The following is a 22,232-nucleotide window of genomic DNA, read 5'->3' as shown; positions in this document are numbered from 1 at the left end:
TGCTGCGTATATCCATCATATGAGTCCTATTGGTCGGAGGATGGCTCATTTGGAAAGTCCTGCAACCGCATCCGTACAATGTGTGTGAAGACTACATGTAGGGCAGGGCCTGGTGTTTCTTCCAATACTGTCCCCGGTCTGGCGGCATGACGGATGGGTTCCCATCCGTTCCTTTCTTCATCTGCATCACTCACATCCACGGCCCGAAATGACCTCTGCCTCTAGGCCTTCCCTTTTGGGGCCCTACCACCTGACCAGGTCCGTCATTCATCAGAGCATCCCATGGTCAACCTGGGTGAGATGTTGTGCTGTAGTTTTCGATGTGAAAAAGACTACAGCAGCACACAGATGAGTTCTGTCATTTCCAGAACGTCTATCAATATGATAGCTCCTAGGCTAGAAGGGACCTGCTCTGTTCTTCCCGCGTGGCTGTGCTGAACCCTTCAGATTCTCAATATTTATCCTGGTCTTGGTACTACCTTACCTATGGTTCATCTCTTGTCCAGGCGCGCTTGTGTGCATCTTGCAGAGGTTCCGGAGTAGTCCCTCGATCATTTAATTGGTCTTAGCGACGCCTGGGTTTAGAGCTTATCCATCCTCTATGTTCGAATGAAGAAAGTCACCTAGTCGTCACAATCGAACCATTGCCCTCATACCGCTTGGCCTGATTCGGTTTGGTCCAGACGTTGGGAATGCCATTTGCAAAAGCCATGCGCTGCAATTGTAGCGGCCGCCGAAGTCCCTCCCTAGTCTAACTCTTTGGTGGCCGTTACCGTTCATTCGATTAAAGAAAGATCTTCACCACTCACTCCAGATTGAGAATAGACACGTGGGTGATTTGCATGTGTGTTCTTCGGGTCTTGGGTCCCCGCACATCCAATCCGTTATTCGGGGTTGACGACAGACAGCTTCACAGCCACAGTTAGAGGCGATTTCATGACGACGCCACAGGGCTCGATCCCCAATCCTCGGCACATTATTGCCCAATTGCATGTTCTGGGCCGATTCCAGCTGTGCCGATCAATATTTTGACTGCCTTATCTTGTTGATCATTGCCTGAGATTTCAGCTGCTCAGGCATGGGCGTGACTGGCAGATGTGGCTCTAAGCGTCGTTGTGGCGTAATGAGCGTGGCTTGACGCGTGGCTGTCGCCCCCTTCCGTTTGTGCCTTCCTCAGAGGGGAGTTCATTAATGAATTAGGAAACCATTTTCTTTGGATTGTCGACTTTTCATCATGGCATCTCGGCACTTTTACTTTTCACCCGTTTTCGTGGCTTTTGTGTGCTAGAGATGGTGACCAAACTTTTTGGTTTGCCTTCATATTTGTTTCCTCGCGATATTTTGTCCTGGGTGCAAAACTAGCTGGCAACTCTAGCTTACACGCACCAACCGTTCGAACAGCCAACCCTTGGCAGGCATAGGCAAGCAATCTTGGAGGACCAGGATATCCCAAGATCAAAATCCAACCTGGCTATGGCTCATGCCACTATCGAACTGCAGATCTCTTCTGTGTTGCCAAGCATAAATAGCATGGCAACATGTTTGATCGATTTGGAAAGCTGTGGTCAATTTAAACTTGAAGTATGTACGGAGTGTCCAAGTTTCTAACTCTTGGTTTTCTAACACTTCTGAAACAGTCTCCCCTCAAGTCCTCCTGCTAGACACCTTCAGCACAGTCAAGCTGATGGTTCAGTCATCCAATTGACTGGTAAAGCATACAGCTCTCCCTTTGGTTCTGATTGTTTGGAGCTTCCTTATTCCAGGCTGAGAGCGTTTGATCTGGTCTCAATGAATTATTGTTGAGCGTTCATTAAACGCCGTGGGTGCTTTACCTTTACCAGGGCTACCCTGTCAAGTCCCATCTGGTGCCATCTCGGAACACATCCTAATCCCAGTCAAGTCCATCCAACGATTGCATGTTCCGACTTGGGTGTGCAACCAAACAGAGATGCAGGACCGCCGTGGCACTACTGGGCTTGAGAACGGAAATATGCATAGAGCCAGCTCTGCATCCAACTCTCCAGTCTATGCGTTTTTGCAGTCATCAATAATAACGGTGCAGCCCTTCTTCGTCTGGGCTTAATCTCGGCAAATCATTTACGGATCGCGCCCGGCAAGATCTTGCCCGGATCACAACGTTCACTAGCAGAGTCGAAGTAAATGGTATCGAGCTTTGATTGCTATGCACTTGTTGGTTGCGTCAATGTCATCGCCAACGACAATCTGAGCTGCAACCCCTGCTCTATGTCCTCACCATTTACATTTCAAATTTTCAGCGATATCATCAAGATATATCAAGTCGTTAGGGCTTCTACAGTTTCCTCAGTCCGAATCATCTGGAGATTGATGCTCCTCCAAGCCCTGACAAGGCCATCGTTGCCCTTTGGCCATGAACGTGTGACTGGTAGCTCACAACGGTCATCTACCATGCGGCGGGTATCTTGGTGTGAACACCACACAGTTTTCGGGCGAGTTGCGTACACCATGTAACGCTTCCCCTCACACCCTTCCTCACAGGGCAATCTCTCTAGGGGTTGTTGATTGACGAACAATCTCTTCGAATTCCAGGTTCAACTACATTTCGAGGATAGTCTACTGTATTGTTTGTCATGGCTTACAATGCCTTGTCGTGCTCGGCTATCCCTTTTTTGGGATGTTATGTGTTAGTTCACCACACGCTCAAGCGGGTTAACACAAAAGACATTTCATATCAATCAATTCAGATGCCATCTTACTCAGATGTCAACCCCACAAATGACAGCTGGCTCGTGATATCTTGCAGGCCCTTCAAGTGGGCAGTGTACGAGAGATGCATTTGATTCAATACCGGTACCGCGCACGAAGTTGCCTCAAAGTGCCGTACTGTTAATGCCGAAGCTGAAGAAGAAGCTGGAACTCGATACCGATTTCCGTGTAAGGGCATTCAGGACCTTGGAGTGAGACGCCTGATTGACTTCCGGAACATTAGTGTTCATCAGAGCGGAGATGTCGCCAAACTTGTCCCATTTTGCCCTACAGGGGACCAGGGTTTTGTTCGTCACAACAGATGGGCCCAGCCACAATGCAACAGCCATGACCATGATGTCATTGTTGCTATCCAAGATCCTTCCACGTCAGTCTACCCACGAGGCTGAAACCGTTATCGAAGCCTCTAATGAGCAAGACATGGAGTAATGGCAAGGGACTTGGGGAAATACTACAAACATGGGCGCATTCATCGCAAAACAGGTTAGAGTTGTCGACGTGGCACCCTCTTTCGCCAGTCAGACTGGGACGCTAGGTATCATCTTCGAGTCCACCGATGCCCCCGCATGATGAATGAGGGAAGCATCACGAACAGCAAGCTTTTTAGAGGCGTTGACGTCATCGGAAAGTATTGCTGACCTCTCCACTAAACGATTCAATTTTATTAAGATTGAGTTACTGGAGCACCACTCGGTCGAAACATTCGAACGAGCTTCAAACTCCTCCCTCATGGTTGCCCCGTTGTTCCCCGGTTGAACATAGTTACCAGTCAATTGGTGGAAGTTTACTAACACCTGCGAGAAATCAGTTGGAAACAGTAATGCCTATCATATATCATATATGGTCAGGGTCCTGATTATCAGAACTGCATATAGCCGCGAATACTAGACCCATACCTGCGGCATGATTATTATCTTGAGCCTTGTCACACGAATGTGCGAAGGGTAATAACGATTTCTGTTGGTTTACTAGGGTGAGCTTTCACCGGTAACGCCCAATTTGGGAACGAGCCCTACCTTAATCCACCTGTTATGCAGCACCCTGTTTCCGTATACTGGGGTCGAATGCGACCCTGTGGCCAGCCTCCAGTATCGGCGAACCCTTACTTTGAATAACCGCAACTTTATTCGCTTTGCTTTGTGGGATTGGAGCCAGATCTTGACTGATCATGGCCGATTCAGTTTTCGGGGGTGGGTGCATTTCAGGAGGCCGAACTGTTCAAGATACTTTCCTGCCTGGGGCTTCTTGAACATTGGTTTCACGCATCAAACGCTGGCTTCTTGGAGCGCAGTTCGGGGAATGTCGATTCGAATACTTTCACATTACCAAACAAGCTGGCGCTCTTCGTCGTGGTGCTCCCTCAACTACGATCTTGAGCATTGATGGTCTCGATGACTCCGTAAACTGAGCATGCCTATCATCGAGCGGCTGGTGCCGTACACTGCAGTCAAGCCACCGCACCCCTCTCCCTTGCTGAGGGCCACTGTACTGGGTACTTTCAAGCATGTCCAATCTCATCACCGGCAGTTCGAGTTTATCGTCAACATCGCCATCTTTCCGCACTCGGCTACTAGCTCGTGTTGCAAGCGAGTGTTATCTTTAGGACCTCAACTTCAACTTGTGAGAAAACTTCGATTTTTTTTTCCAAGGATGATGAATCAGGGTCCTCTTCCAGAAGCCTTCCGTACTACAGGGCTTAAAAGTTTGACTGGACCTGCCATACCTAACGGGGACACGGTCAGGTTGATCACTACATCATCGCACGTCCTACCCATGCGCATCTGCCCTCCCTGAAGGGTTTTTTGGGGATTCCTGCCCCCCTTCTCCACGCTTCCTGTACCTGAATTGGTCTCTTCCGTCGTAACTGTAAAGTCTGATGGTGAAGGGGGCTGATCGTTGCTTGGAAAGTATGTCCACTCCGACAATCTCAATGGCGCGTTGCTGGTGAGAGACAGGCCAAGATGCCCAAAATAAGAAACGCATTTACTCCCTATTTTTGGAAATGCTATTTTCATCCCGACAGCGACGATCTCGGTAGGATATGCACATGGATATTTGAACTCCAAGGGTTGTGGGGGACGGTGGTGGTGGTGAGTTTGGTGATAGTTGCATGCAAATGTCGACAATGTTGACGCGTCCTTTATCGACTCATGATCACCGCGATTTTGCTATCATGGGGAATGATTTGCGCTGAATAACTGAATCGTATCGTGTCATTTACTAGGATATGACTCGCGTGGTTTTCCTATCATTTCCCTCAGCATTACAGCTACAAGTCGTCTCATGGCTACGCTAGTTATCCACATTATTTAGGACACAATGGATTTCATTCCAGGCCAAGGACAGAATGTTCCTCATCTTCTGAACTGCCTTTCTAGAGAATAGTGGCTTTGGAGGCAAGAGTCAGCAAAGCACAACAGGGGTAGGTATGTGTGGCCCCTCGATCGAGTGTCCATTGACCGAAATATTCATCTGTCAGTTATGTCAGGAGGTCATGAAGACTTAACGTTGGACACCCTGTGGTTTGTTATACTTTGAATGTATTTTGCTTGATACTGTGAACGAATATCCTGGCTGATAATTAATACGCTGGTCCAAACTATGATATGCACTAAGCATTATAAGGTCTACATTTTCTCTCCATCACTGACCGAAATGAATGAACAGGCAACGTCGGGTAAGTACCCTAAGAATATAATATAAGTACCTGCAGGATCTTCTCCATACCCGGGTAGATATCCCGGGCAAACAAAACAAAACATAACATAACCTCTGATCAATCGATTGTGACATCTGGCGTATTTAGACTAAGCGATATAGGGTAGGCAAACATCCACCACGGATACATGTATTGAGTAGGCAGAAGTCATGCGTATCAAAGATGCGACAACTGTAGCGCTAAGTTTGTGCAGGGCTTGTCGAGCCGGAGAATACTCCATGTTGAGGTCAGTTCCATTTAGCTTGCGGTTGAACAAAGACTAAGCCGGTGGACTATCTTATAAATCAGTTATAATACGGCAATTAAGTCAAGGTTGGGGTTATTTCATGATACTTCTATGGGAAGGTAGCATAACGCTCAATATAATGGTTACTGTTTTTAAACAAGGTATCCCATATCACTGGAAACTTTAATGAACTGTATAGGGTTGCTCAAGAAGTGTGCCCAGGCAGCCCATGTAATTTCTGATCTTACGTGCACATGATTAAATACTAGCATGGCCTCGAATTCCTGAAGCAGATGGAACGCTAGACACATGGCGCAGAAATCAAGTTGACGATACTCCTATTGAGGTTGATAGACAGAGCCAGCAGACGGGATAATGAGACCCTCGTCTTAAATACAGGTCGACAGTAGGATAGGGACGTTCATACCAGTGTCTGGATGAAGGCGATGTGCAACATGATACATCCGGTTCTTACGATGACCGGCGTCAGATCCAGACTGACTGAGGCCATATAAACGAGTAGCAATGCGTCTTGCGTTATACTATATTTATGAGAAGCCATGTCCCTTTGGTTATTTTGTACTCCGTGATCTTTACAGATAGAATGATGCATAACCATCTATTCCTCATCGCTGTCATCCTCCTCCTCGGCGTTCTCCAACCACTCCACCAACACGCGGCACTTTTCTTTCAGCAATGCCATAGCCTCACCCTCAACGGCACGCTCATTCTCCCACCAACTCAGAATACCCTCCTCCTCAAGGATATCGAGCGCATACAGGTGCTGTAGCATTGCGGCGAGGAGAATGCCAACACGGGACTGCTCAGGTCCTTGGGAACGCGCGAGAGCCTTCTGGAGCGCGATAATGAACTCGACTTGCTCGGCCTCATTATCATCATCGCCGCCAATTCCGACCTCATTGATGAATTTTGTTGCACCTTTGCGAGCCTTTAGCGCTTGTTCAGCAGCCTTGTTGGGTTCGAGACTGCCGTGCTCAGGGGTCATGAGCTCGACTGCGCGACGGGCAAATGCGGTGGCCACAGCTCGGCGCATCATAGCGTCCGAGGCATCGTTGGAGAGACGCAAGCCCATGAACTCAAGCTTGGCCGAATCGAAATCACCGGACTCGGCACGAAGAGCGTCGACCAGACCGTGTACGGCCTCGCTATGGAATGAGAGTTTGTCGCCAGCATCATCGGAGGCGAAGGACGTGCGGCGGGAGGGGTCGGTGGTGTCGACATGCAAGGAATTCTCATCCGGGATATCTTCAGAGATTTCGGAAGATAGTGTCGATACCGATGAGGTAGAGATATTGAACTGGGAAAGGTTGTACATGAGACTCTTCTGAAGCTGGCATGGGTCTCTCTCGTCAACCTCATCATCCTCAGGGTCCTTGAATGCTGCGGCATTGGTACCAGAGCCAAGCAGCTCGGTATCCGGCGTCAAGGGATTGCCCTCAGAATCGACGCATGAAATGACAGTATCTTTAGGTAGTCTAATGCTCTTTCCAATGTTGACACCAAAGGAAATGAGGCTGCCTTCTGCTATAGATGAGTTCTCTTCAATGGTGGCCGAATCTGCCACGATAGCTCGGTATATTCTTGCGTCATCCCCGACCGTGGTGTGGTCCCAGATGTAACAGTCCTTCAAGATGACGTTGTTACCAATTTTGCAGTCTCGCCCAATTATGCTGTTGGAGATTTTACTTCCTGGGCCAATGTAGCTGTTGCGTCCGATGATCGAGTTCTGGACTTCGGAGGTAGTAGCGTAGAATGCACCGTGCTCGACCACAACCGCAGGTCTGTGACGCTGGTAAGCCTGCTTAGGAACAATATTGCACTCTGGAATAAAAGGATAAGTCCATCGGCCTAGAACGTCGCGGCTGATGGCGTCGTACTGCTGTAGATTGCTTGCTCGGGCTGCGTAACCATCCTCGCAAATCTCGGTATAGATCATCTTGCCGTTCAGCTCCCAGTCCTTGAGCACGCCGTGAAGGAAGTTTCTCCTGGGAAGCTCGTAATCGAAACTTTCTGACCAAAGCGCAAGTACCTCGGGTGTACAAATGTCGATCTGAGCATCGATGAGGTCGGATCGAATCTCGAATTCAGTTGATAGCTCATCCACAACAGCTGGATCTAATGACATGTATCGATCGCTTGCCAAGGGGTTCATCTCATCGTAGTGAAGACATCGCTGAGTCTTTGTGTCGACCACAAAAATGGGTGTGATTCCATTTGTCTTTGTTCGGTGATCATCCTCTCCACCACTGCGCAACACCATTGTCATGATGTTGGCTGCGCTGTCTTGCCTCCGTTTTCGGTGCGCCGCCAGAGCACCATCAAGCATGATATTGGACACGAGGTCGCCATGCACGAGGATAAAATCTCCGTCGACAAGAGATCGCTTGTCCATATCGCGTAGGACATCGCCGGCTGATCGTGCATCGGAGACTCGGACAAATTGTAGAACGGAAAAGGGAGATGTGCGCGCGGCTGGTGACCACCGAGATCGGCTTATGTAGTCTTCGACTTGGTCGGTATGAGCACCACAGTAGATGTAGACTTCGTTGACACCGTTCATGGCTAGAAATTCAAGGGTATACTCGATGAGGGGGGTGTTTGCGAGAGGGAGAAGACACTGCGAATAAGCCCATTAGTACGAGCACATGGTTGAGGCGAAATAAAAGGGCATACTCTTGGCTTCTCGATGGTAAAGGGCTTGAATCTGTCTTGAAAGGAGTCGGCGAGGACCTGAAGAATACGCTGTGAGCTTGCGCCGGTCTTGAAGAAAAAGATACCCCGCCATGTCACCTACAACCGCCTGGAGAACATCCTCGCTTTTGCTCTCGGCTCCTGATTTTGAGGACTTTTTGCCCTTTCCACTATTGCCCTTGTGCGACATGTTTACTTGTCGGGGTCAGAGCGTTGCGTCCGAAAGATATTTGGGTGAATATTGTGAAGTTAAGTTGAAGCGCACGCGAACCGTGGGGTTAGGTCAAATTTCCAGTGACTCAATCAACGGAACCTCCCCACCTCACCTCGGTGTAGGGGCTCTCACCTCGGTGAATTGGTTAAGCTGCTCTGCTGAGGTAATCATTCAAACCCTCCACTGCCAAAGCACTCTATCGCCCGTTGATCTTCGACGACCTGCCGTGGAAATAATATTACCCGACGCCGAACGATGAGTCCCGATAGACTTCGGTGGACATTCCAGAGTTCACTTTATTATACCAGGCATAACAGTTCAGCTCGCTATATCCGGACCCTTGACTGTAACACGCGGACCAGTCAAATCCTGAAAACACCCAACACTCACATATTTGTTACCTACAAAAGGTACCTCAGTACGTAGTCGTGATTCCGCTTTGTTTGTTTCTCGGCAAGCGTAGACGAGCACCTAAGTTTCGCTTAACAAGGAGCTATTGGTTTTGGGGGAAGGGGGTTGACTTTTAACAAACAGCTGACACTCGAAAACTGGTTCGATAATGGCGTCTCTCAATGAAGTCCGTTCACGCACGAGCCTGGTGGCATATGAACGACAGGCACATGCTCAGGAACAAGCAGTACTCATCGAATGAGAAGACTTGGTGTCGCTTCGGTTCCGGGAGGCGGTAGCGCCCGATCGGGGACTAAACTAGAGAGGCAACATTTATTTATGCGGCTTCGCCGGCGGTCCGACAAGTTTCGGGTCGTTTGATTTCTTTTTTGGCATCTTCCCTATTGAGCAGGGAAAATAACAAATAACATCTGCTAAATTAGAGGGTAGATGGGGCTTCCGGCAGCTGGAATTGTCCAAGCATTAACTGCAGAGTTGTCCCTTGTTGGATCCGGTTCCTCGACGAACGAGGGAAATGTCCGAGACAATGAGAGATCGCAACTTGAAATATGATAGTCACACTTTCCATCGCCCTCAGCGATGAGACTACCTACCATGTAACGAAACCTTGCCGGCCGCGAGCTGGCTGTGGATTAGTGTGGCTGTCAAATTTTGTTTGCGTTCAGTACATTCACTAAGGCATCCGCAAGTGTCTTTCAGATGTCTTGGGTCCTATGTCTCGGTCGTAGAATTTGATGCAGATGTCTCTCAGTTTAGATAGTCGCAAGTCAAGTAGTTTGCGGTGGTAACCGAGCTTTGTAGATGCCCTCGACCAAGCTCACCTTGGGTAGGTGTAATGATCTTGCGAAATGTACATCCAAACGTTGCCCTATTGTCATTCATGGGTATAAACTGTAAATGATGGGTTTAAACCAACGCCAGGCCAATAAAAGTCTTCCATCTGAGGGTTTTCAATAGCTACCAAGGTAAGGCAAGTCTCACGAATTCAGGGTCCTCTCCCCCTGTCATTAAACAACCCCGCAAATAGGCCCTAATTCAAAAGAACTAATAAAAGAATGATTTCTGAAGTACGTGAGCGCTGGACCCTCCCTTCTTCTTTCCCCTTTTAAGGAATTCTCAGCCGTGCACTGTATTAGGTCGCCAGATTAGTTTTAGGCAGGTGATAGATTGCGATTTCCATATCTGCGGTTCGTGCACAGTGTGCCCGCATCCGCTCATACAGTTGCAATGGAGGCAGCTACCCGCTTCGTTCTCGCCCTCGTTCTTTGCCAACGGCCACGGTCTCGACCGATCATGGACCCCTCGCTTGTTTCTATCTTGACCTCCACATTTTAACAAACTATCGCTTCCCGATAGAGGATCTTGGGGTTCAAGAGTCCATCTTGACGTTCAATAGGATGCGGCAGTCGCTTCTTCAACACCCTCTACCCGACGATCACTAAGCACCTGGACCGTACAGTATAGGACAGTGCTCGATATCCGATAACAGAAATAGACGCGAAAAAGAACAGGCTAAAAAGAAACATGACCATACCCTGGTCTGGTATTACTAGATCGAGTTCCGGCTTCCACTTTCGATGTTACTCAACATTGCTTGGTCTCTATTCAGCTTCGTTGATCTCCCTTACGGCTGAATCCGTACCATGGCATGTGAGGAAAGACGACCATTCCGGGCAAGGACACCACTAAGACGTGATACGCTGCGGCCAGTATTCAAGCATTGGCTGAGGCTGAGTGTGTCGTCTCAGTCCTTGGCTGACCTTCTATAATTCTAATTCGACGATAACCGAAACGCCTACAGCAAGTGGCCATTAGCGGACTGATTCCTCACTCTCTCATAAGCTCTTGTCCTGGAACGTTTCCCTCATGTCTTTTCAGCTTTCTTCCAAGGCAAAGGCCAGGTTGTTGATTGAGAATTGTGTTGCAATGCAAGGTTCTCAGGTTTTCTCATTTGATTTCTCAGTATTTTATCCCTGGCGCTGTGTCGATGGCCCGATCTTCCTGCATTGTGATTCTTTTGCAGATCTTTTCACAGGTTTCCATCACGCCAGCGCTCAATATTGGGTCCTCAGTCAACACAACCTAGATGGTGTAAGAAAACCTGACCGGCCCTCACATTGAATCTGTATGGAAGCACCAGTCATGTTTTCTTACACCTCGAGGGGCAACTCAGTCTCGAGACAGACCCTTAATTATTCATCCCCGACAACTGGGAGTCTCACTACTGTTTAGTTAACAACGCTGGCATTTGGCTTGACCAGGGAACCGCCCAGATTAGCTAACAACGATATGCCTCTATCTGGAGCCTAGAAATAGGCAGACACATTATTGATATCATTCAAACTACGATTATGGCCATCTCATGTCAATCAATGCTGCTGTATCCGAGAGAACTATGATTGTGGCTACAGGATTTAGAGAGTGGCCAGATTCCCAGACTGCTGGGTCTTCAATCCCGAGTCATGAGCTACAACCACAACATGTGTCTTCCGCTGATCGAGTGAGAGAAATTCCCAGCATTCCACAGCATGCTACAAATGCAGCCAGGAACGTGGCCCCAGGACTCAACACTAGAAACACTTTACGACGACTTTCTCATCTAGTTACAGCCCGAGTTGATTGGTCACAATGAAAGTTTAAGCTGACACAATAGCGCAAACACCCTGGACACAAAGCTGGCTAGGTGTCGATTGCAACATTAAGTAAAGAATTCTTTACCTCTGTGGTCGGTTGCCCAAGTCTTGAATAACACTACCTGCATCCGCCTCCCTGCATGGCGCAACACGGCATGGCTTTACAAATGGAACCAAGACACGGGACAGCTCCAACAGCCTTCCTGACATAACCAAGTCAGCAGTGACGGAAACAATGGGGCTAAAGAAAGAGGAACACAAATCTGACGGACTCGTCATTCTTGCAGCAAATGTCTCGTCGTGACCGGCTTCGTGTTTATAGTGGATGCCCTGTCTTCCGTACATACGGCGCGAAAACGATCAACATGGCGCCGAAGCCAGGACAGTAGTAGAATGGATATCTCAACAGCTGGATGGTTTTTTTGTCACTTCTTCACCAGCTAACGATCTTCCAAACAGAGCTTAGGTCACATAGTGGCCACGGTGCGCCATGATCACCTCCACACAGTCGAATTTGGGGACGATCTCCAGTACAACTGGGCAGCCAACCAAGGGTCATGGACTGCTGTGAAGGACCAAAAAGCTTTGGATAGACACAAGGGGACACCCCACAGGGACGGCCGCCAGACTTGTTCGCGCAATAGCGCTTCATTCCCACCGCGATCTTGGTTGAGGCTAAACCAACCTTGGCTGGAAAAGCCCACTCCGGCTCAAGCTTTTCTCTTTCGCCTTGCTCAGAGCATCAGCAGCGACATCAGCATCAGCACCAGTACCAGCAAAAGCACAGATCCCCCTGCCCCAGCCTAAGTGGGAAGTGCCATCTGCTCTCGGAACAGGGCGTGTTGAGCAAGCTGCGCTAGGTACTGAATACCTGGCAATATTCACATCTCCGGGCCAAGAGGTAAGTCACTACGACCCCCCGCCAAAGCCAAGCCACTCGAGTTCAGAGACAAAAGCAGGCTCAGGCTATTCCGTTCCACCCACGCCTGTGCCCACTCCCGCTCACACGGCCTCCCAACTTTGTCTTGAGATACAACTCAGGCCCTGTCCCCGTTTCCCGTTCCTCATTCCCTCCATTTTCAGCCCCTTGGTCTTGCAATTGCGACGGCCCTCATCTATCGCATCGTCGCCCTCGATCTCCCTGCGAAGGCCCTTTTATCCAATCTGGAGCACTCTAGCCCGCAGAGCTTTCTAGCCCCTGGACCTGCTGGTTACGACTGAACATCAACGCGCGTCCAGCTCTCGAGTTTGCATCTAGCCCTTACGCCATTCGTTATCATCTTACCTCGGCGCATCGAAAACCATTCATCCACTGTTCAAAAGAACCAGAACCGTTCTTTTTTGACTTATCGTTACCTAAGGTTCGACAACGATCAACGGCGACTCGGCCCGGTTAAACGCCTCTTCCATCCGCTATCCGTCGAATCGACTCTTGAACAATCCGTATTGTTCTAATAGCAGACCGACGGCGAAATCATCTCGAAGCAAAACCTATAGTAGCAAAGGCACTCAATATATAAACGCATAACATGTCTGGTGACGGAACCTCAACCCCCGGGGTTGGTGGCAGCAATGCCAGCGAGTTTGTAAGTCGACAAGACAACAGTGGCTGATTACATCACAACTAACACCTCTGATAGGTTCGCAAGCTTTATCGGTATGGCTACTTGTAGCTGCCTGTGTATGCAATGCTAACAAATTCAAGGATGCTCGAAGATCCAGCGCATCAAGATGTTGCACGATGGGGAAAAGATGGCGATACGTTCGTTGTTGTTGAGGTAGGCTTGAGCTGAAATTGACTACAATCATCAAATACTAACAGCGCTAGAATGAAAAATTTACACGTTCAATCCTGCCTAAGCACTTCAAACACAGCAACATGGCCAGTTTTGTCCGACAATTGAACAAGTACGATTTTCATAAAGTGCGACAAACAAATGACAGTGGATCTGCGGCCAATGGCGCCAATGTGAGTTTACCTGACCATTAGATGTTGAAGCCAATAATGACCAAAAGGTTAGACACTTGAGTTCAAGCATCCCAATTTCAGGGTGGGCAGCAAGGATGATCTCGATAATATTCGTCGAAAGGCCCCAGCACCCAGGAGGACACAAGCCACAGAGGACTTCACAACCAGTCATCACATCAGCGTCATGACTGAACAACTGACAGCTACCCAGCAGCAAGTGCAACAACTCCAGGAGCTTTTCACCGAAGTGTCTCAAACCAATCGACTTCTTGTGAACGAGGTTCTGACTCTGCAAAAAATGCTCAATGCGCAAAAGCAATCACAGCACGAAATGCTTAATTTCCTCTCACCTTCAGGCAACCGCCATCAACAGGGCATGCACCTCAACGTCGGAACATCTCCTCTGGATGGCAGTGACGATTCGGCACCAGAACTGCGACGGGCTCGTGAGCTTCTGTCTAGCGTGACGCCTGATCAAATTGCCGACCGAGAGCTGGAACGTCTTCAGGGCGTATATGGATCTCCGGCAGACTCCGCAGTTGTCATCCCACAAGCTTCAATGCCTATGATGCATGATCCAATGAACGACATCAACCGCTACCCCGTGTACCCGGTGGGTCAAACCGTCGGCATCGATCCTTTCCACTCGGATCACATCCACAAGATCCCTTATGCGATGCCGAATGAGTCCAGCGCCAACGCCATGCAGGAGGTTCCTGCTCCCCAGCCCATCAACATCCAAACACACGCAAACTCTAACTCGTCGACCAACTCAGCCCTCACTTGGGCGTCACGAAAACCCAGGATTTTCCTTGTTGAAGATGATCCGACTTGTGCCAAGATTGGCATCAAGTTTCTCAAGTCGATGGGCTGTGAAGTCGAGCATGCTGTATGTGATTTTCCCAACAACCCTATTGGGCCACCTGACTGACCATTGATTAGCAAAACGGAGCAGACGCATATAGCCGTATCACTAGTGTTGCCCGTGATCATTTCGACATGATCTTCATGGACATCATAATGCCCAAGCTGGATGGTGTCTCGACAACTATGTATATCCGGCAAGACTGCCCTGCCATTCCCATTGTTGCTATGACGTCGAATATCCGATCCGACGAGGTCCACTGCTATTTTGAACACGGTAAGCGCTAGTCGTAGCAGGAGTCGTGAACGAACATGGGAACTAATCTTGCATGACTAGGTATGAACGGAGTTCTGGCTAAGCCATTCACCAAGAGCGGAATGCAGAAGATCGTCGAAAATCACTTGAGCTATCTCCTCAAAGGTTATGACCCTTCGACTCAACAAGAGTCAGGCTCAGGTTATGTAGTTGGTGGCGCAGGTTACATGAACCCGCCGAGCAACCTGAACACTCCCGGCGGAACAACTTTCAAGTTCGAGACGACGCCCACGCCGCCGGCGACTGGCGCCACTTGGTCCCCGGGACAGATGCCGCAGCAGTCTCCCATGACCGCAGGGATGGACCAGGGCTATGGCATGGTAAATGGCGCAAACCAGTACGGCCTGACGCCCACCAGCGCGAGCCGAGCTAGTTTCCCAACAAGCATCTCACAAACCAGCCAAGGGCGAATGGATGGCCAAAGCCCGCCAGAAAAGCGCCAGCGCACCTACGTTTGAGCCACCGATATAGTGATATGTGCCCGATGTACGCGTGACGCTACATCATGAGGAGTATGGCGTTCGGAGCGAGACAGTATGGGTATTCTAACACTGATGGCTTCTTGGTGTTGGCCGTCATGGAAGAAGGATTTTCTTGTCGTATATTTCGCATTTATGATCGGGGAGACGCATTGAGCCCGGATCCCTTGACGAACAAAGACATCTAGCAGAGATACAGAAGGCAGATAGTTGTCCCTGGCATTGGCAGAAACGGCGCGTTCGTGGATTTGTTTCCGGTGTGTTTGGAACGTCTGATGAATAAGTTTTGATACCTGCGATAATATCATTGTCATTTGGGTGCCAGCCCTGGCCCAGCATGCAACCTTTTCGTTTTCCTCGTGGTCCCAAGGTGCCGAGTTACTGAAATCCATTTCATGGGCATGCGGGCATTGTCCAGTGAAGCTTCGCACACCACCTGACCTCTCGATTCAGGCTGTATTCATATTTTCGACTCTTGCTTCTGCTAGCGTGTTGAGTTTGATGTTCGAATAGTTAGTTTAATCGGTAGTATATGGGTAGTATCGTGGATGGAGAGTAACATTGTGATGTAAAAAGTCAAGTTACCCGCGGAGTAGATAGATGGATGGAGAAGCACGGAAATGTCGGAAACGACTGACCAAAATGTTTCACGCAGCAGAGAACAGATGTCAGATATAAATACCCAGCCCAGCACGTCCTCATTACAATAAGTTAACGTTTGCAAGGTTGTGTAGGTGTGGCACAGGGAGGTGCAGATCGATTGAGTTCTGGACCGTTTCGAATGGTGGGGTTGGAGCAAGTTTGGGCACACGAATTCCCTCGAGAGGCTGTATTGAGAAGGGGTTTTTGTCTGTAGTGCCATAATGTAGCATCCGTCAGCCGTTCCACCGCAGAATTGGGTGCCATCTAGGGTCTACCGTTGAGCTCTGGCTTGGCCTGGACCGTTGGGTTGTGGACTGAAATGCGGTATGAAGTCGATGCTTGTGTTGTACGAGAGTGGATGTATCTGAATCTTGTGCAATCATGGTAGGACACCTACTTATTCTTGAGGGTTGGTGACCTAAACGATGACGCATTGCGAGCAAATTAGCTACGCGTCAGGAAGTAAATATTCCTCTTGTCTTGTTGGTGAACATCGACAATAACACAGAACGAACCTGGTGTATCCAATTTCTATCCCCTGTCATCCAGACCCTGTTAAACTTTGACATGGCATCGCTTTCGAATAGTCGAGACTGCGCTGCTGCAGACTAGAAGGTCGAGACAAGACACTACCGAGGCCAGGACCAGTCTTGGCACTAGATAACATGAGAGATGACGTCGGCATCAATGTCATAATCATCTGAGAGCTTTGTTGATCACATTGACCCCTTGCGCTCTGGACCTTCTTCTGTGTCCGTGCTATAGCCAATGCCTGTGTCTCTCATCAAATCGATAGTTGCTGATCCGTCCGAGCGGGCCTAGGAATTACTATTATTTATTGTGCGTAGGGCTCCGAAGTAACCCTCCAGACCAAGCACACTTGCCTACATGAGCAATCGTTGAACTTGTGGCGGCAAGGCAGAACAAGTGCACCTCGTTGAAGGGTGGTAAGCATGTCACCACAAGCTTGAGATTCGACCAGAGGTATTGAAGATAAGGCCTAGAACGATTGCTTATCCCATCTCCCGGGCTCCGGATCTAGAATGGCCAGTGATATGTATTGGAGCCATGCCGAACCCTCTCTGTGCGTGAAACGGTGAGAATCGAAACACAAGAGAGCACTCCCCCCTTTACGACTGTGTTAAGCTGATGATGCTGATGATGCTGAGCATTCTGCACACCTCGCGCCCCAATATGACAGTCTTGTGGCTTGCTACCTGCCAGTAAGAAACTGGCCTGTAACCGCTCCGTAGTGTTATCGAAAAGAACCTGATTGGAAATGGTCCACGAATGAATAATTTGGATCTCCTGCTCGAGACCTGAATCGATTGCTGATAGCCCTGACCAGTGGGTGTGTTTATGCTAAACGGATGGGGCTGGACAGACACTGGCGCTGGTGTGAATTCTTTGGCCTGGCTACAGAGCCAGCCACGGACGAGTGCTTCGACCCATCCAGACTCCCAAAAGACTCTGTAGCCTGATGCAAGTAGCAGGGGGGACATTCATCCTCACATTTGAACCGATCGCTCCTGATAAGAGAGTCAGGCAACGACAGTTCAAAGGGATCTGCCTCTCAATAACAGGACTCAACATCCATTTCTGCTCAATGGTGCGGAAAGATGAAGAATTCATTGCATAAATATGTTATGTTGATAGAGGACGAGAAGAAGACGGCAAAGTCCGTGGCTGAAGACCATCTTCCTTCTGTGAGACAAGCACTCCTTTCTCTGAACGTAACAAGTCTTACTTATTCAACCTTGCTCTGATTAACCCTACTTAACGCCATGCCATGGTATAGATGCATATATACAACTCAGTGTCCCTCCTCATTGTTGTTCGTCCTCGCCCCTGGCAGTATAATCCGTTCATTACCTATCAAACAGCCAAAATGTCAAATTTTTCAAACTATCTTTGCCCCATATCATTTCTCAATCCGTCTTAACAGCTCTATCTTCTTTGTTTTTTCTCCACCTGCTGAGTTGAGAACGAGCAGAACTTGTCCTTGATCGCAACAACCTCGTACGTGCCCTCCTGGCTCGCCTTGACCACCTTGCTGTGTTCATAAGATACATCATGTCTTGTTTCGAGGACAACACTGCGTTGGCCCTTCTTGGCGTTGGAGCTACGTGTGTAGGTGAACTCGAAGGGCGGCGTGCCCCAGAACTCAAACAAAATATCCACTTCATTGCCTTCGTGGATGTCCACACGAGATTGTTTGCCACGGCTGATCTGAACACTGGGCAGCGGGTGGATAGTTTTGGGGATGTTTACCGCAGCACGGCACTCGCTGGCCTTGTCCGAGATGCTAGTGATGATGAAATCGCCAGGCTTCTCCGCAATACGGCGGAAGTTGGTCGTTTGCGACTTAGCATTCCATCGGCCGTTGAAGTCGTATGAGATGTCGAACGGAGGTGTACCAGATAGAGTATATGCAATACGCTCGCCAACGCAATAGTCGCGTCGAGACTCGAGAGGGTAGATGGATGGCGCCTCGTAGAGGTGGATTTGCACTGAGGGCCCTCCAATCTCGTACTTGCGCTGGCAGCCTCGAGCGTCTCTAACAGTACGAATGCGAACCTGCTGGGCACCGAGACGGAGGTGCTGGCGAGGAATCCTGATACCATACGTGTTTGAGTCGATCGATGGAATTCGATATGTCTCGGCGGGTGAGCCAGCCTGGTGCTTGATCTCAACCTCGACATAAAAGGGAGCAACTCCCGTGAGCTTGATCGGGATCTTGTCCTCGTGTTCCTGCTCTTCCATGCAATACTTAAACGACTGACCTGGCTTTGTAAACCCAGCAGCAGGCTTGGCATTCACGCGCTGCGTAACAGTAAGAGGACTGAAGTTCTTATCGCTGTTGTAGAGATTATCGGCAAGAGCAGAGAACTTGTAGGTGTAGTCGCCAGCCTTGGTGGTATCCATAGAAATGGCTGCCTTGGCGAGGGCGGCGTCGAAATCCTTTCGTGTGAATGCCTTTGCGCCCTGGAATGACTTGTGGGTAACCTCATATTCGACATGATAAGGGGGTGATCCTGTAACTAGTCAGCGAGAATCTCGAGTTAAACGCTGCCGACTGCTTACCTTTGAGATTGACTTCGAAGCCGTCAATGTCTCCTTCACAGATGTCTTGCTTGACGAAGGTGTTGCCGTCTGAAGTGATACTGGGAGACTCCACAATCGAGATCTCTGGTCTAGGGAACCAGCCCACCTCGAAGCGGGATGCTGTTGGCACGACAGATCCAGGGCACTGGCTATCTCGCACATCCACCAATTCATAGACGCCCTGTGACTTGACAAGCAGGTTGTCGTTGGCGTTGTTGGCGCGCTTGGTCAACACTTCGCCATTACCGTTAAGGTTCCTGTAGCTGATCTCGAAAGGAGGTTCTCCCTCGAGACGGAGGGGCAGTCGTAGGTGAGTATCTTCCACGGCCATGATCTTCTGCTTATGTTCAACAAAGCCAAAGGCGGCTCGTGGTTGCTGACGTCGTACAGCAATCTTGACTTGGTCCTGGAGGAAAGTTTTACAACCTCGCTTATCCTGGACACTGCTCAACGCAAGAATATACTCTCCTCCCTTACGGAGGGTGTTGGTCTTGATCCTGAAGCTATTCTCCTGAACACTGGTGACTCGCTCAGACTTGCGTTTACCATCATGCACAATCTCCCATTCCAGATTGAAGGGAGCCTCGCCGTAAAGGAGGACATCGAGTTCAACTTCCGAGTCAAGACAAGCATTGACAACACCGGTGGTACTTGCGATTTTGGCTGAGGCGGCAGGCTTCACAACCTGTTCCAAAACCTTGTCCTCGCCGGTGAGAGGCAGATTGTCATAAACAGCATCGTCAATAGACTTGAAGACGTATTTGTGGTGACCTGCCATCTTTGGCACCAGTTCCAGCTGAGATCGCAGACCAGAGACGCGGTGAGATTGCTTCTCGATATGCCCGTCACTGGTAACGATGTCGTATCGAACAACGAATGGTGGTGTTCCAACGAGATCCAGGTCCACCCGCAGTCCAATGGAGTTACCTGCACATTTATCAGGGATCTCCTCTGAGCGAATCGAGAGCGAAGGCTCCAATGGGTTCAGGAGAAGGCACGAAGACGGCTCCTTGACCTCACCCTTGCAAGATCCGCTCGACACAGTTTTTAGAGTGTAGAGACCTGGCTCCGAAACAAATGGCTTGTCCAGTGCGTTCTTGGCGTTGTAGTTTCCAATTGAGACCTGATCGCCATGCTCACCACTGTTGGTGAGCGAGTTGATGGGTGAGAACTCCCACGTGACCTCGTGGGATGTATCGTCTTTCGAACCGGCCAGAGAGAAGTCTACAGGAAGCCTGACGGAACGGCCCTTGGCAACCTTGAAGGGATTACGCAGGTCGCAACCATTCATGCTCGCTCTAGGTCGCTCCTTGACTTTGAAGCCGTACTTGAGGCCCTTTGAACGGGCCTTGTCATCCTCTTCCAAGTCGCCGTATTTGACAATATTGTCGAAGGCATCGCGTACCTCATCGATCGAGTACTCCCACTCTCCAGCAGAAGTCATAGACTCGTTAAGCCCAACAGTTACCTTGGAAGGTCGCACCCAGGACGTGTCATCCTGGCTCTCCAGAACAAGACTGGAAGAAGCCGTAAGAAGAGGCGATGAGAATCCATCAGGTTGGAGACTCTGAAAGTGGAAGCTGTGGTCTTTGCCATTGATCGTACGGCTGTACACAATCTTGAGAGGGGGTGTACCGTAGACGTCTAGGGAGAGATCAGAAAGCTCTTGAATACAGCGCTGAGGATCTGAAGAAGCTCGAATTCTGGCTTGAGGACAGGGCACGACATATGTATCCCTGGTGGCCCGCTGAACCTCGAGCTTGTACTCGTCCAAAACCCTTCCAAGTCGATAGACACCTGGTTTCTTAACAGGATAGTCCCACTGAAAACCGGACATAGTCTGATCGGCGGTATGTTCTCGAATTTGCTTGGCTACCCTGTTGACCTCCCGGTTCGAAATCTTGATTATTTCCTCCTTGTTCGTGTCGAGATCAATGCGAACTAATTCGATTTCGGCAGGGACAGTGGCATTGAAGTAAATGGGTAAAGATGCGACATTCTTTGGCTTTGCGCCCAGGCAGAACGGCGCTGCTTCGGGATTGAGGATGGCAGAACCCTCAGGCAAGATGTTGATAATCTGCTTTCCCATGATGAGGGAATGGTTGTTAAGAATGGTCGAGACTTTGACATTATGCTCCGAAACTGATAATTCGCGGTCGTAAAGAACTTTGAAGAAGCCCAGAAGCCATGAGTGCAGTGGAATCTTCAAATGAATTAGTTTTGCGGTTCAGTATTGTGACGATGTCCGAGGGCTTACAGGGATGTTGAACATGAGCATGTAGTTAAATATCAGTTGTAAGGAGAAGATAGTGGTAACGACAGGCTGGGAGAGCTCAAGCCAAGGTATCCTCAATTCTGGTACACCAAATAGGAAGACAAAGTCGATAAAGATCCATTTTAGGAAGAGGAGCCAGGAATAGTCGCCATCTTCAACCACCTGAAGCCAATCATAGAACTTCCAAGCCCACAACAAGACGTAGACGCCAAATGCATAGAGACGTTGTTGGGGAGCATCGAGAACGGTCAAAGGAATGACAGGCTGGCTGACGGCGCCCTGAGGCTGCGTATTCTCAGGTGCAAGAGGTAGAGAAGGTGACCTCGCTGAAGAGCCCTTTCCGTATGACGGTGAACCGGCTGAGCTAGGAGTCTGTGGGTTGTTGTGTCGTCGAGCAGCGGTAGCTGGGGTAGCTGGGAACCCAGACCGCAGGCGGGGAGTCGATGTGCTCATGGCATTCGCATTACGGAGAAATAGACGTGCCAAAAAGAGAAATCGATAATTGGGAGAACCGAGTTGCAGCCTGGAGATGATGGAGCGACTGGTTGTTGCGCGTTGTGAGGTGCAAGGTCGAAGTTGGTTGTCGCAGTTAATGTTTTGATACTAAAGTGAATGTAGTTTTCACGGGTGGATGATGGAAATTCCTTTGGACTGCGTCACGTCTGGCTGGACTGGACGCGACTGGCCCCTGCAAATCGGAGCTACAGTGGATACAGGCCAGTCGGCGCCTAAGCTTCAGTGGCCTTGCAAACGCTTTCGGACATTGATGATCAGATGTTACCAGAGTTTATTAGGCATGAGAGAAAGTTTGATGAATGATAATTTACAAAGACGCGTTTTCTTATATAACAACAATCAACCGTCTTCCGTGATTAATATACAAGTACCTTAGCTATCTAGGTTCATGCATGAGAGTGATTGG

General features: G+C 49.3%; 5 protein-coding genes across 12 annotated transcripts; 2 read left to right on the top strand and 3 right to left on the bottom strand.

Moving 5' to 3' along the window:
- Positions 1-494: 494 nt before the first annotated feature.
- FOIG_03204 (uncharacterized protein) lies at positions 495-5,427 on the top strand. The gene is made up of 2 exons (XM_031200961.1): positions 495-1,581; positions 1,638-5,427. The coding sequence occupies exon 2, from the start codon at positions 4,156-4,158 to the stop codon at positions 4,537-4,539; it is 384 nt and encodes a 127-aa protein (XP_031068485.1). The 5' UTR covers positions 495-1,581; positions 1,638-4,155; the 3' UTR covers positions 4,540-5,427.
- Positions 5,428-6,134: 707 nt separating this feature from the next.
- Positions 6,135-9,274, bottom strand: FOIG_03203 (translation initiation factor eIF-2B subunit epsilon). 2 transcript variants are annotated; one of them, XM_031200959.1, is made up of 3 exons: positions 8,506-9,274; positions 8,385-8,441; positions 6,135-8,328 (listed from the first exon to the last, which is right to left on the bottom strand). In XM_031200959.1, the coding sequence occupies exons 1-3, from the start codon at positions 8,590-8,592 to the stop codon at positions 6,310-6,312; spliced, it is 2,163 nt and encodes a 720-aa protein (XP_031068483.1). In that variant the 5' UTR covers positions 8,593-9,274; the 3' UTR covers positions 6,135-6,309. The 2 variants fall into 2 exon arrangements, with proteins under 2 accessions (XP_031068483.1, XP_031068484.1); XM_031200960.1 differs by having other exon boundaries at positions 8,385-9,274.
- A 1,733-nt stretch (positions 9,275-11,007) lies between these two features.
- On the top strand, positions 11,008-16,412 carry FOIG_03201 (uncharacterized protein). Of its 6 annotated transcripts, none has more exons than XM_031200953.1 (8): positions 11,008-12,561; positions 13,022-13,246; positions 13,301-13,317; positions 13,366-13,438; positions 13,489-13,629; positions 13,682-14,518; positions 14,572-14,770; positions 14,831-16,412. In XM_031200953.1, exons 2-8 carry the CDS (start codon positions 13,190-13,192, stop codon positions 15,265-15,267), a joined length of 1,761 nt encoding a protein of 586 aa, XP_031068477.1. In that variant the 5' UTR covers positions 11,008-12,561; positions 13,022-13,189; the 3' UTR covers positions 15,268-16,412. The 6 variants fall into 6 exon arrangements, with proteins under 6 accessions (XP_031068477.1, XP_031068476.1, XP_031068475.1 ...); XM_031200952.1 differs by having other exon boundaries at positions 12,620-13,246; XM_031200951.1 differs by having other exon boundaries at positions 11,008-13,246.
- Positions 11,692-16,403, bottom strand: FOIG_03202 (uncharacterized protein; the record flags this gene model as incomplete). Of its 2 annotated transcripts, XM_031200958.1 has the most annotated exons (3): positions 13,336-14,753; positions 14,806-16,138; positions 16,206-16,364. In XM_031200958.1, 2 exons carry the CDS (start codon positions 16,362-16,364, stop codon positions 15,773-15,775), a joined length of 525 nt encoding a protein of 174 aa, XP_031068482.1. In that variant the 3' UTR covers positions 13,336-14,753; positions 14,806-15,772. The 2 variants fall into 2 exon arrangements, with proteins under 2 accessions (XP_031068481.1, XP_031068482.1); XM_031200957.1 differs by having other exon boundaries at positions 11,692-16,138; positions 16,206-16,403.
- Positions 16,413-17,549: 1,137 nt separating the features above from the next.
- Positions 17,550-22,142, bottom strand: FOIG_03200 (uncharacterized protein). Its single transcript, XM_031200950.1, has 3 exons — positions 21,293-22,142; positions 19,015-21,238; positions 17,550-18,965 (listed from the first exon to the last, which is right to left on the bottom strand). The coding sequence occupies exons 1-3, from the start codon at positions 21,761-21,763 to the stop codon at positions 17,878-17,880; spliced, it is 3,783 nt and encodes a 1,260-aa protein (XP_031068474.1). The 5' UTR covers positions 21,764-22,142; the 3' UTR covers positions 17,550-17,877.
- Positions 22,143-22,232: the final 90 nt, after the last annotated feature.

Source organism: Fusarium odoratissimum, assembly GCF_000260195.1.
Source record: "Fusarium odoratissimum NRRL 54006 unplaced genomic scaffold supercont1.4, whole genome shotgun sequence".
Lineage (NCBI taxonomy): Eukaryota > Fungi > Ascomycota > Sordariomycetes > Hypocreales > Nectriaceae > Fusarium > Fusarium odoratissimum.
This window is presented reverse-complemented; position numbering and strand designations above follow the sequence as displayed.

Excerpts from the sequence above, each read along its gene's own strand:
- FOIG_03204 (XM_031200961.1), top strand. The coding sequence starts at position 4,156 with ATGCCTATCATCGAGCGGCTGGTGCCGTACACTGCAGTCAAGCCACCG.
- FOIG_03203 (XM_031200959.1), bottom strand. The coding sequence starts at position 8,592 with ATGTCGCACAAGGGCAATAGTGGAAAGGGCAAAAAGTCCTCAAAATCA. Across the intron at positions 8,442-8,505 it reads AGGATGTTCTCCAGGCGGTT|GTCCTCGCCGACTCCTTTCA; the intron begins GTAGGTGACATG and ends CGTATTCTTCAG. Across the intron at positions 8,329-8,384 it reads TTACCATCGAGAAGCCAAGA|TGTCTTCTCCCTCTCGCAAA; the intron begins GTATGCCCTTTT and ends GCTTATTCGCAG.
- FOIG_03201 (XM_031200953.1), top strand. The coding sequence starts at position 13,190 with ATGTCTGGTGACGGAACCTCAACCCCCGGGGTTGGTGGCAGCAATGCC. Across the intron at positions 13,630-13,681 it reads CTGCGGCCAATGGCGCCAAT|ACACTTGAGTTCAAGCATCC; the intron begins GTGAGTTTACCT and ends CCAAAAGGTTAG. Across the intron at positions 14,771-14,830 it reads CCACTGCTATTTTGAACACG|GTATGAACGGAGTTCTGGCT; the intron begins GTAAGCGCTAGT and ends TTGCATGACTAG.
- FOIG_03200 (XM_031200950.1), bottom strand. The coding sequence starts at position 21,763 with ATGAGCACATCGACTCCCCGCCTGCGGTCTGGGTTCCCAGCTACCCCA. Across the intron at positions 21,239-21,292 it reads TGCTCATGTTCAACATCCCT|ATTCCACTGCACTCATGGCT; the intron begins GTAAGCCCTCGG and ends ATTCATTTGAAG. Across the intron at positions 18,966-19,014 it reads CTTCGAAGTCAATCTCAAAG|GATCACCCCCTTATCATGTC; the intron begins GTAAGCAGTCGG and ends GACTAGTTACAG.